This window comes from Centroberyx affinis, unplaced genomic scaffold, assembly GCF_046629955.1.
Source record: "Centroberyx affinis isolate AG114_WGS23_722 - 3 ecotype Tasmania unplaced genomic scaffold, CSIRO-AGI_Caff_v1 ptg001054l_1, whole genome shotgun sequence".
Classification (NCBI taxonomy): domain Eukaryota; kingdom Metazoa; phylum Chordata; class Actinopteri; order Beryciformes; family Berycidae; genus Centroberyx; species Centroberyx affinis.
Genome location: NW_027279607.1, coordinates 59,354 through 72,428, shown reverse-complemented (window position 1 = coordinate 72,428; position 13,075 = coordinate 59,354). Strand labels below are relative to the sequence as shown.

The window sequence follows — 13,075 nt, the reverse complement described above, 5'->3', positions numbered from 1 at the left end:
TTTAACTTTGCTACTGACCTCCCTAGGAGCTGTAGCATACAGTATATACGTTGGCTAGTGGGTGAAGAAAATGCACTCAGCTAAGGCTGAGCTGCTGACTCAAAGCTGCTATACATTGTCATGCATATGGCTTTTTTAATTTCATTTTTTTTCAGGTTTCATTATTTTGTACATGCGTTTTACCTTTTTAGATGTCAGGCTTGGTTTGGTGTTAAGTTACCCTTTAATAAATCATTCTCTCACTTTGTTCCTGATTCCTTCCCTCTTTGTGTTTCTGTTTTCCTTTTCCTTTCATTATTTTCCAATCCACCTCTCTCTTCCTCTCTCCGACTTAACTCGCACCTCTCTCCGTCCCCTCGTTCCTCTCTCTTGTCGCATCTCTCCCGTGCCTCTCCCTTCTTCCCCTCTCCGCTCCATCCTCCAGTGGGCGACGGTGACCTTCCATCTGCCCCACCACGTGCTGAAGCTGGTGGCCAGTGCCATCGTCAACGAGCTGAAGAAGATCAACCAGAACGTGGCTGCCTTGTCTGTGGCCTCGTCCATCATGGACAGGCTCTCCTACCTCTTGTCAAGCGCCAGGCCTGAGCTGGGGGTGGGCCCTGGACGCTCTGTAGATAGGTAAGCAACCAGGGAGAACTAAAAAAAAAAAAACTTCAGAAATGGTCAGTGGAAAAGTGGAATGTATGGTTGTGGTTTTTTTTTAATAAAAAACTGAGCACTTAAAAAAAAATTTAATCAGAGAGTGAAAGGTGCTCTCTGTAGCATTTTTAAACATCCATATAACTTGTCATTATCATTTGTTTTGATACCTTAGTATAATTACCGTAAGCAAATAATACTGTGAGACTATTGGTAGCCACTAGTGGTAGGGCTGGGCGATAATTCAATATTATCGTTTATCGTCTTTCAGTGGAATCATATCGTGATGATATGAAGATATTTTAATATCGTGACACACATTTCTGCTGTCTAAATTGATGATGACAAGCAAATTTTACTTAAAAACTCTTGATAAAATGAGGTATGGTAGGAATATTATTTGAATATTTCAGTTTTGTTTGACATCACACCTAACATTACCATTCGGTTCAATGAGATGAACATTAATTTGATTATTTAATGTGATTTTGCATACATGAACCATATCGTGATATATATTGATATGAGAAAAATCCTTCTGATTATTGTGATATTGATTTCAACCATATCGCCCAGCCCTAACTAGTGGTATTGTTTATGGTAATATCTCAAAATGAATGTGGTAATGATTTATTGATGATAAAGTGCTACACATAGTAAATTGTAGTACATTGATTTGAACATTTAAAAGTGCTGTCATAGTACATATGGTTTTTAATTCCTGCTATAGGCCAGAATTACACCTCTTAGCAAGTAGTGTTTAAAGAGTAATGTGAATTAACACTGAGATCAGCACAATAACAGAAGTATAAGTTAGACTACATTGCACAAAGACAACATACAGGGACACATGATACTCTGCACACACACATACTGAACGTGTTACTGCTGCTTTCCAGATCATTGATGTACAGCGAGGCCAACAGGAGGGAGACGTTCACATCGTGGCCCCATGCCGGCTACAGGTGGGCTCAGCCTGACCCCATGGCCCAGGCGGGATTTTACCACCAGGTAGGTTCTCAGCAGCCTCTGTACCTCTTTACATCTGTCAGCTCAGAATCGGCAAACGGAACAGAACGCGTGTCTTATCGCGAGACGCTTCAGTTCATGCGTGATCTCTGTCATACGCACATCACACAGTATCTGCATGCATGGCTGAGCGTGTTGAAACACCGATATTTCAAACTGTCAGTCGCACTGAAATGAAACATGACTTTATTTTTTTTTTTCCTTTTTTAGGTAATTGAAACTATCACACCATGCCAAAAAAAAAGAGGAATATTGTGTTTTTATATAAAAAAAATACCAGGAGGTGACATAGAAATTATCTCACTGGTTCACACTTTTGAAAAACAGTTATTATCACGCAATATAATGCAGCGGTTTGGACGCTGGTTCTAATTTGCTGTAGTTTCCTACCTGCTGTACGAACTACAGATTCTTAAGAATGATAATGGCCGTGAAATGGCTGGTGTATCTTTTTCTGACCTGGTGCTTCTCCTTTTTTTCCGTATCCCTCCCCCGCCTCCTGCAGCCTGCCTCTACGGGTGATGACAGAGCCATGTGTTTCACCTGCAGTGTCTGTCTGGTCTGTTGGGAGCCCACAGATGAGCCGTGGTGAGTGGAGCTTATTAATAGTTCCTTCTTATCTATTTTGCTCGTGTCTTATATTATTTTTTTCCTTTTTTTTTTGCTTGCCAGAAGGGCCAGCATCTTAATGTTCTGCTGTGTCTAAGAGCCTGTAGTATTTTCATTAGGTTCTTGTTGAACTGACATGTCTGCGGTAGTAACCGGTAATAGGCCAGCACCTGCTGATGCTTGTTTTCACTGGAGATTCATTATTCTAATATTTTTGCCATGGGCTAGGGACTGCATAGACAACTAAGTACTTTTATGGTGACCAAAGACAGTAACAGTATTTTTTCTTGCTTCATCTCAATGTAGTTACATCCCCTTGCTGGCAAACAGTTACATTAAATGTCTGACTTATCTGCTCTCACTCCAGGGCAGGAATTATACCATGGCCAGACAGCCAGTGCCGTGGATGCCCCTGAGTGTGGCCGTAATGCCCCTTCTAACATGAACTATCCACACGGCCAGTTTGGCATGCCCTGTTTTCAACTGGCCGTTGTGCCTTAAAAGAAAGTTGCTACATTTAAAACTACATGCGACACAGCAAATAAACAAACTCACGTTTCCCAGAGTCTCCGTCATCACGCTGGACATCAACAGTAGCGTGAGATTTCTCCCACTCCCACAAATATATGTGTATCGTTAACGTAAACATTAACAGCTAATTATTAATTAAACTGAGAGGGAGAGAGAGAAGCCATCGCTAACTGCTAAGCTATTGCTAACTGCTAAGCTAAGTAACTAGCAGATCTGAAAAGCGTGTAAACAACTGTGGGATTAGCGAGACAGTCGCTAACAGAAGGAGAGAGCTATGAGTGCTTGAGCAGAACTAGAGTCAGTTTAAATGTACAGCGGGTAATTAGCTGCTGTAATGAAGAAATAGCAAAATGAACCGGGTTGAGAGCAGCAAAAACGCTATCAGTAGCCTGCATATGAGGCGTTTAGGGGACATCTGTAATTTGTAGGTACAGAAAATAACCTGGTTACACTTACGTTATCGTGTTACTGGACATGTAACTAACTTTGCAGTCGGAGCCATCTTACATATGAGCTGTATCACACTGCAGCATTTTTCTACTAGGATATTTAGGAAAAGGAAAAAGGACTGAAAAAAGGATTTTAATAACCATTGGTTTTGTCCTTGGTGCCCTACATTTTGGCTGCGATGCCCCAATAAATTTGTATTTATCAAAGGCCAAAAGCCTTGCCCTAAAAATGACTTAATTCCAGGCCTGTCACTCCATTCTCCACTTCAGAAATGTTACACAATGTGACAGGCATAATTAACTGACTAGTCTAGTTAATTATGGTTTGGTTTCCCTTGAATATTTTAAAATACAGTGTGCTAGCCTTCAATTGGTTGATGCTTGTTTGACTGCTACTGCACTGCCTAGTGTAAGACCACACACTGTATTTCCCTTATGCAGGGCTCTGGCTGGGTCTCTGCACTGCATAACAGTGCTGAACATGGCAAAAAGCATTGCAAATGAACAAGCACACACAGAGCCCAGCTCTTTATAGAGGTGCTCCTCCCGAGCACCTAATAAACTGATCATAAATCAGTACTATAGTTCCCAAAAGCACCATCGGACTGTATAGAATCTGTACTTGTTTTTATTGTATTTTTTCTTTTTTTTATTAATCCAGCTCTGTTATGCATATTATGTAACTCTTATGCCCAACGTTGCTCCTGAATCCCCCCCCCCCCCCCCCCCCCCCCCCCCCCCCAGGTCCGAACACGAGCGACATTCCCCCAACTGTCCGTTTGTGAAGGGCGAGCACACTCAGAACGTGCCGCTGTCGGTGACGCTGGCCACCAGCCCGGCCCAGTTTCCCAGCAGCCCCGACGGCTCGGACAAGATCGCCTGCTACGGCTTTGGCAGCTGCCCCCACTTCCTGGCCGCCGCCACAAAGAGGGGCAAGATCTGCATCTGGGACGTCTCCAAGATGATGAAGGTCAGACTCAAATCACATTTACAAGACCTTTTCTTACCACAAGCTTGAGACATTTGTAAAAACCCTCATAGCATCAGCTAATGAACACATGATAGAAAATAGGGTTAGATCAATATATTGGTCCAGTTTTTGATTACATATTTTATGGATAATTGATCAAAACTAAACTGGTTGTCTATGAGTATATTATTATTATTTGTATTATTTATGGAAGCCTGTAAAATCTGCATCTCATTTGTATGGGTTTCAATGAAGAGTCCCATGATGTAAATGCTTTTTATGAGTTTCTTTTTTACCTTGACAGGAATACAAATCTGGGGTAAACATTCCTTGTAGTCTTTCAAACTTGCATATACTGAATATTGGCACAAAATATCAACTATCAGCCATCAAAAACCTGCATCGGTCTGACCCTAGATTAAAGTGATTGTGATTGTGTCGCTGATCAGGTACACTTGAAGTTTGAGATCAACCCGTACGACCCGGCCATCGTGAAGCAGCTGATCTTGTGCGGCGGCGAGCAGAGCCAGCAGACGCTGACCGAGTCCCGGAGACCAACTCTGGCCTGGCTGGAGGAATCCTCCTCCTGCTCGGACCTCCCCAAGCTAGAGGGAGACAGGTAACACACACGCATGCATATACACACTGTTATACATACCTGTTATACCTTTATCATGTCCTGACAGTCTCTCATCCTGTCATACTATTTCTCCTCTTCCAGTGATGACCAGTTGGAGGACTCAGACAGTGATGAGCATTCCAGATCAGAGTCAGTAACAGGTATGAAGGCTCAATCTCTCTTTTTGCATGCTTTCTAAACTTTGCAAAAGCAGAAGTAATCGTGCTTACATTGTCTGCAACAGAGCGGTAACAATGGCGGCGGATAGTGATTTGGAACTGGAAATTGCTTTGTTAGATGAGGAAGATGAGCTGATTTGTCTTATCATTATCGAAAAAGAGAAGATTTATGTCAATAGAGCAGCTGGTCTCTTTGGCCTGCTCCATGTTGTTTGCACTATCAGGGGAAATCAAACAGAAACATGTATAAAAGGAAATATGAAGCGGACCCAACTGGACCCCACTGTTCTTGCGGTCTTGCATCACCCTTCGTGCAGTAATATTTTTGGAGAGGTGCATGTAAGCAACCGCGCCAGCCTCTGCGGGCTATGCCGACACTGCGGACACCTATGGCATAACTAAGCCTTTTTTCCCCCCTCTTTTTCCTCTTTCAGGCCAGCCGTCCCAGCGGGAGAGCATGGAGGTGAGCCTAGGGGTGACGGCGCTGAGTGTGCTGCAGCAGCCAGAGAAGCTCCAGTGGGAGGTGGTGGCCAGTGTGCTGGAGGACACGGTCAAGGACCTGGAGGAGCTGGGGGCCAACCCCTCGCTGGCCCAAGCCAAGGCCCACGGCCAGGACAAGGCCAAGGACAAGGTCCCTGACCACCACAACATTCCCTTCCCCTGCCTGCTGGCTGGAGGCTTGCTCAGCTACCGCTCAGCAGCCAGCTCCCCCTTGGCCGGACCCCCACCCACAGCCCCGGCACTGGGACGCAGGACCATGGACGGTCCCCTTAGGACTCAGGGCACTGAGCCCATCCACACCGGGCCCCTACAGGACCAGGGCCCCATGGAGATAGAGACCTGCAACCCCCCAACGGCAGCCCAGGAGCTGGGCTTCTCCAACCTAGCAGGACCCCTACCTCCGAGCCCCTCTCCCCTGCCTGCTGTGCGCAGGACTATGCCCGCGCTCCTGCTGTACAGTATCAAGGAAGTGGATGACAAGTCATCCGGGAAGGTGTTTGCTCAGATGAACAACCTAATGAGCAAGGGGCTCCATGAGGAGGGCTTCACTGTGCCACAGATTATAGAGATGGAGTTTGACACGCACGAGCAGCTGCTCCTTCAGGACCCGCCCATCACATATATTCAGCAGTTTGCTGACGCGGCAGCTAACCTGGCAGGGCTGGACGGCCACGTGGACAAATGGAGCACACTGGCCGCAGCCACTGTCTCTGCGCCGCCTCGACCCGGAGCCCTGGTGCAATTCTTGAGGCTGCCCAAACAACTTGAAGAGGAGAATCTTTATGTGGACTCCATCACGCCCTGCTGGGACGGCGTGCACCTTTTGGTGGGACTGCAGCCGTGTGGCGTGGAATCTCTGAGCGCCATCAACCAAGTAGAGGCCCTCAACAACCTCAACCGCCTGCACTCCGCCCTCTGCAGCCAGCGAAAAGGTGACCCCCTCCACCCGATGGCCAACGGGGTGGAAGCCCACCACCCGGGGGGCTCGCCCCCGCAGACACCCCTGATCCTGCCCCCAGCTGACCAGCAGCAGCAGCAGAGATCCCTGGGTGGTGGGAGTGGAGGGGGTTATCTCGCGATCTACAAGCTCAACTACTCCACCCGCATCGTCACCTTGGACGAGGAGCCCGTCAAAGTGCAGCACATCCGGGACCCCCGCGACGCCATCACCTCCCTCATATTACTCCCCCCGGACGTGCTGGACGGCAGGGAGGACGACAGCGAGGAAGCCCCCGAGGACTCCCTCCCCTCCGGTCCGAAAAACGGCTCGTCCGGCTTCGGGACCGGCCCCGCGGGATGCGCCGGGTCCGGAACCGGGACCGCGTACGGAGCGGCCGCAACCAGCACTGGCGCTACCGTCATTAGTCCTTCCACCACCACCACCTCCGGCTCCAAAGAGTGCAAACGGCTGGAGGTGGCGGGCCTGGGCCACTTGGTGGTGACGACGCAGGCCGGGTACATCATGATCCTGGACCTGTCCACCTTGGAGGTCCTGGCTAAGGTGGAGCCGCCCAAGAAGGAGGGGTCAGCGGAGGAGACGGACCCCTTTGTCTCGGTCACCTATTGCTCCGGGACCGACCGCCTGTGTGCCTGCACAAAAGGTGAGTGCAATCCAGATACTTGGTTAAGGAGGGGTGACTGTTGTGAGTATGTAACTTCTGCATAGCGATGAGAGATATAGCCTAATGTTTTTTTGTGGGAGGGAGGGTGGTATCAGTATCAGTGGTATCAGTTAGTTTCTCTGTTTCAGAGGGTGTTTTTGCTCTTGTATTTACTTCCCTACAGCATAACCAATAGATAAGCAGATAAGCATAGGCGAGGTCATAAATGGTAACTGGTGAGCAAAAAATGAAAATGAAAACACCTTACACTACGACTGCACAATTAATGACATTTAAATTAAAATTGTGATAAGGATCAAGTGAAGCATGTTGTAGTGAAGGCTAAGGTTAGGAATAGCGGTCAATGAAAAACTGTGTGTGACTGTGTTTATGCACACCTTCAAATTGTAGTATGTTCTAGCTGTTTTCCAGAGTAACACTTGAGTGAGGACGGAATCATATTGAATCACATGTGTGTGTATGTGTCTGTGTGTGCACCTGAAATCCTAGCAGGCCTAGCGGGGTGTATAGGTATAATGTTCTGTTCACTGTCTAGATTCTAAATGGAGGAGTCACATATGTGTTTTGTTTTTTTAAATAGGCAAGATTTGTTTTTTTGTCCACATAACTGTGTGCAGACTATATTTAGGACATTTACTGTAACTGGAAAGGATAGAGAGGAGTGCACACCCAAGCAGAGGTGCTGGGTAAGGCAAAAACGGAATCCATAAACAGTGTAGCCGCATACTCAACTCTCATTGCGACACAAACATTTCAGCAAGAAGCTTCAAGCTTCACTGTATCCAAAAAGTATGGTAGTCCAGGACCTGCAGGTGAATATTAGAAAATGTACAGACATGTATAAGATTAGTGTTGAAATGAATAATTTGTGGTGTTGCATTAAAATCTTGTTTTTCTTTTTTGCCCTCTTCTTAAGGCGGAGAACTTCATTTCCTTCAAATTGGAGGTGTGTGTGATGATATAGATGACGGCGACATGTTCGTCGACGGCCCCCTTTCTAAAGGGGCTCAACAGCTGCTGGAGGGGGCCAAGCCCTCCTCCAACCCTTCCAGCCCTGGGATCACAGGTAGGAACGACAGTCAGTTATTCCTGGTGGTTCAGTGGTCCAAAGCTGGGGACACACTAGACGACTATCGCCCCGGTTTTAGCCAGGATTCACGATCGGGCCGAGTCTGTCCTGGTCTGCACTCGTCTGCAGATTTTGGGGCAGTCGGCGTGGCCAGTTGGCACAGAAAATCTATAAGTGTGTGAGGGGTACAGACTCTAATTGACAAGTGTGTGAGGGGAACGGACTCTAATCGACAAGTGTGTGAGGGGTACAGACTCTAATCGACAAGTGTGTGAGGGGAACAGACTCTAATCGACAAGTGTGTGAGGGGAACAGACTCTAATCGACAAGTGTGTGAGGGGTACAGACTCTAATCGACAAGTGTGTGAGGGGAACAGACTCTAATCTCTTGCCTCCCGACGTGAGTCAGAGCCACTACGATTATATCAAACGTTTGATTTTTACAGCAGAATCTGGAGGCAGTCGGGTAGTGTGTACTCAAATGCGAATGAAGCTATGCCATAACAAGCCAATGCAGTGTTTAGCCCACACCAAGGAGCAATCAACTAGTTAATTCTTCATAGAATAAATGTATAGATAGGCCTACCAATCTTTCTGGTACCAAGGCACACAGGAAAAAAGTACAGGGAAAACTCAATTATTGATTACACAAAACCTTGGCTGCCAGATGCCGATTTGAGACCGGAAAGTCAGGTTTTATAATTATTATTTATTAGCCTACATGTCCGGTTGGCTGTTCTAAATCGATTAGAAGTCGTCGTACTTTGTTTTTACTTGGCTCTGTGTCGTCAAAGATGCTCTATACTTTCTGAACCATCTCTGGTGTTGTCATGGCTACGCATCAGCGTCGACTTAAAACGACGTTAGATTCAGGCGGATACGTCGGTCTCTAGTGATTGGTGGGGGGGGGTTAACCTTCAAACTGCTTTCCATACACGGGTAACAGTTCACCCGACAAAGTTCACACATAGTCACAGTTCCTCCTCACAAAAACACAGCGCTGAATACATACTTAACATACATATAACTTCAATTGATAGCCCGAGAGAGAGAGAGAGAGAGATGGTCGAGTGAGCTATAGAGAGAGATGGTCGAGTGAGCTAGAAAGTGAATGAAGAGAGGGAGCGGTAGTAACGAGAAAGCCGGTGAATCAGAGAAATAAAACGTTATTTTCTGATTGTTTCACAGCGTTACGTTCTAAAGCGCAGAGAGAGAGAGAGAGAGAGAGAGAGAGAGAGACAGAGAGAGCCCCGTATCAAAATATCGGTAGCCTACCTTAGAAAAAAGATTAAAAAAAAAAAGATCAACGGAGAAATGTCTTGCTGCTACTTCTCCTGAGTTTTGTTCAGCAAATTTGAAACTGACAGCTTGAATTTCAGGTCGTACTTTTTTCTCTGTGCCACCATGGCGATCAGCAAATGTGACTGACGTTTGACTGCAAGTAAAAAAAAAAAAAGAAACTGCTTCGCAGCGTCAATGGCAACCGGCTTACGGATTACATATAAAATTACATTTAAAAAAACGAATATCCGAATCCCACAATTGAAAACCGAATACCTACCCAACGAACGAATATCCGAATAGTCGAATATTCGGGTCCAGCCCTAGTGATTGGTTAGGGAAAATCGAACCCCCCTCCCCCACGGAAATCGGTTAGAGTGGAGGCAATGAAGATGGAAATGAAGTGCAACCAGTTGAAGATTCTGTCTGATATCAGGCAACAGAAATAGATCAATATGGTCCTTATTTCTGTTGCGTCCTACTAGAGTGGTATCACCTGCCAAGTTAGTTTGTGCTCCCACCTACCCACTTACTCACCTGCTTTCCATGGAGCTTTGCCAAAAGTGAGATCTGATCACACGTGGACAGAATGCAACTGAGAACGCATCTAAATACAGGTGTAAAATGCGAGAAGGTGATCGGATTATGTCATATCTGGATCGCATATCCAGACGCAGAGCACATTTTTTTAATACCAGGTTTTCTGATGCTTAAATACAGTGATTGGCCTGATAGGGACACTACAAGTAAAGGTCAAAATTTCAAAACTTTGAAGGGCTATAACTGCGATACCGCCGGACCGATTTTAAAGAAACCCGGGGGAATGATTCATCTCAGAACCGCGGATGGATGATGCATCAAATTATTGATCGGCCATAAGGGGTGCCTGCATCATTTCGGGGGAATGACATGTTCGCAAGTTCGTCAGCTGTAGCACCAAGTGGGCGCGATGATCCCGCGGTTCTCCTGGCACGTCGACCCGTTCCTCCTCTCCGCTCTGACACACTCTTGTCAATCTGTTAATTCCCGGAGTCCACCATCTCACACTTTCTCCTCCCTCCCTCCCTCCCTCCCTCCCTCCCCCGCAGGAGTGGACCTCCTGGTGGACCAAGCACTGACCACGGAGAGCCTGACGTCGCTGGTGGAGCTGACCCGCTTCGAGACGCTGACGCCCCGCTTCTCGGCCACGGTGCCGCCCTGCTGGGTGGAGGTGCAGCAGGAGCAGCAGCAGCGGCGCCACCCGCAGCACCTCCACCAGCAGCACCACGGGGACGCCGCCCAGCACACCCGCACCTGGAAGCTCCAGAGCGACAGGTAGCCGCGAACGTTTAGTCGATGGATCTCATATCTTTTTTTTTCTTGATTTTGAACATGGTACATCACTTTTCCAAAATGGGTTGGTCGCATCATTCAGGTCTCCCTCGAAACAACTTCCCTCCCTCCCACCCGCCCCCCCATGAACTCTGAGCCATTGGTATAGATAAAAGCAATGATGATAGTTTACAAAATGATAATAATAATAATGAACATAAATTACTTATATACATATACACATGCAATACTGTGCAAAAGTCTGAGGCACCCTAGATTTTTCTTAGAAATTTCTTAGAAGTCTTAGATGTTTGTTTTCTGCATTAGTGTGTCAGTTGACTGCTGTTTATTGTAAATTTGATATTCAGAAACTTCTCATTTCATTAATTTTGAAAGCATCTTCGCTTTATGGATATCTTTGACATATGCCTAAGACTTTTGCACAGTGCTGTATATCCACATGCATAAATGCACACATATATGCCTGCATATCAATTTGAGAGAAAAAATAAATAGATAAATAAAAAAAAGAGTGTACAGTCTCACTTGGTAAACGTCAAATTTATGATGTTAGGATATCAGGTCTTGATTCCAAAAATGTAAGAAATGAATCCCATATTTTATGAAAAATATGACTTTTTTTGTCCGATTGTGTAAGTAAGCCTTTCAATTGCTATGCAAGAAGAAAGCTCGTTAATCCAAAGGTTCAGAGATGGACAGCAAACACTGTTCCACTGTCTGGCAATAAGAAGTTTCGCTTCTATTAACCAAAGGTTAACCAACTTACTTTCATGAGTTCTTAGGGCCAATGCTTCTGGAATAAGACCAAGAATACAAATCTCTGGGTGTACAGGGATTTCTTTGTGAATGATGGTGGAAATGGCCAATAGCTTGTTGAATAGATATCTATACTCAGACCAATGTGTACAACAATCACAGCAGCTCCACACTTCCCTTACAGCACGGTCTTGTCTGATTGTAAACTGGCAAGAAATGCTGTATGGCATTATTACTAGGATTACACCAATACATCTACTGTATGTTTCCAGTTTGTCTAATGAACCGGTGACTCACGTTCTCTCTCCAGCTCGAGCTGGGACGAGCATGTGTTCGAGCTGGTGCTGCCCAAGGCCTGCATGGTGGGCCACGTGGACTTCAAGTTTGTCATGAACGCCAACATCACCAACATTCCTCAGATCCAGGTCACCCTGCTGAAGAACAAAGCCCCCGGGCTGGGCAAAGTCTGCGGTGAGGACCCTGCATTCAGATAAACTCTCCTTGTGATCGCTCCCATAAACCCCTGGACGATTCACGGGTCGTGTGTGGAAATGCTTCTTAAATTTTCTAATTTTCATTCAGTTTGGAGACGATCACGAATCTAAACCTGCGTTCACACTGCCAGCATCTTTGTTGATGGGTTGGTCTATGCAGCTTTATAGGAAATGAATGGACTTTGATAACTTGTCGATCGTGTTGCTTGCAGTGTGGACACAGGTCGGGAAGTATAGAAGCCACTATTTGTATCTGAATCCCCATTCTCATCACTCAATCAGAGACGGCGGTGGACAGACAGATCTCCTTCCCCCTGTCCCACGTCCTCCATGCCAACGGGGAGAGGAACGGCCAGCCCCTCCTGCACGACTTTGCAGAGGACATCCAGTTCATGGACATAGAGGAGACATCAGGTAAAGAACTGACCCAACAGATGACAGGTACAGTGCAATACAGCTCTAGGGGTACCAAGTTTTTAGATTGCCAAGTCTAAATACAGGGTGTCCCTCTGTCCTCAAAAAGTCTTACTTGAAAAAAAAAAGTAATCTATCTAAAATATCAACGGTACATGTCAGGTTTTGGTGTCAGTCCCTCAGAATCAAAGAGCAAGTCCTTTAAGTGGATTTAATAGGTTCACCTGGTCCCTGGTCGCTCTATCACATGGAAAGAGCTGGAGTTTCTAGTATTTTGAACACTCAGTGTAAGTTACACTGAAATAGATCGAAAGAAAATGAAACACTCACACACATAAGATATTCATTGGATAGGACTGGAGAAAAACCAGCAATCAATGGCCAGTGCAACGGCAGTATGATGGAGGTTCCTCACTGATGGCAGTGACATAAAAACAGTCTGTAAACCTGCAATAAAGTTGAATTCATACACATTTTTTTCTATGTAATTTAACAACAGTAATGTATCCCCCAGTTTCCCCACCATTGAATAGGTGTGGTGGGTCACCCTGCCTTAAAGAACTGCTAAAACTAAAATAATT

At 45.9% G+C, this 13,075-nt stretch overlaps 1 protein-coding gene across 1 annotated transcript in view; it reads left to right on the top strand.

The window, feature by feature from the left end:
* The window catches only part of LOC139647159 (dual E2 ubiquitin-conjugating enzyme/E3 ubiquitin-protein ligase BIRC6-like), a gene marked incomplete at its 3' end in the record, with an annotated part of 87,483 nt that overhangs the window by 15,447 nt on the left and 58,961 nt on the right, over positions 1 to 13,075 (top strand). The window contains exons 4-14 of the mRNA XM_071523010.1: positions 425 to 618; positions 1,539 to 1,650; positions 2,174 to 2,256; positions 4,002 to 4,227; positions 4,677 to 4,846; positions 4,949 to 5,007; positions 5,460 to 7,127; positions 8,065 to 8,214; positions 10,587 to 10,812; positions 11,897 to 12,057; positions 12,363 to 12,494. Of these exons, the coding sequence (XP_071379111.1) occupies positions 425 to 618; positions 1,539 to 1,650; positions 2,174 to 2,256; positions 4,002 to 4,227; positions 4,677 to 4,846; positions 4,949 to 5,007; positions 5,460 to 7,127; positions 8,065 to 8,214; positions 10,587 to 10,812; positions 11,897 to 12,057; positions 12,363 to 12,494 (3,181 nt within the window). The remainder of the gene's footprint in view (positions 1 to 424; positions 619 to 1,538; positions 1,651 to 2,173; positions 2,257 to 4,001; positions 4,228 to 4,676; positions 4,847 to 4,948; positions 5,008 to 5,459; positions 7,128 to 8,064; positions 8,215 to 10,586; positions 10,813 to 11,896; positions 12,058 to 12,362; positions 12,495 to 13,075) is intronic.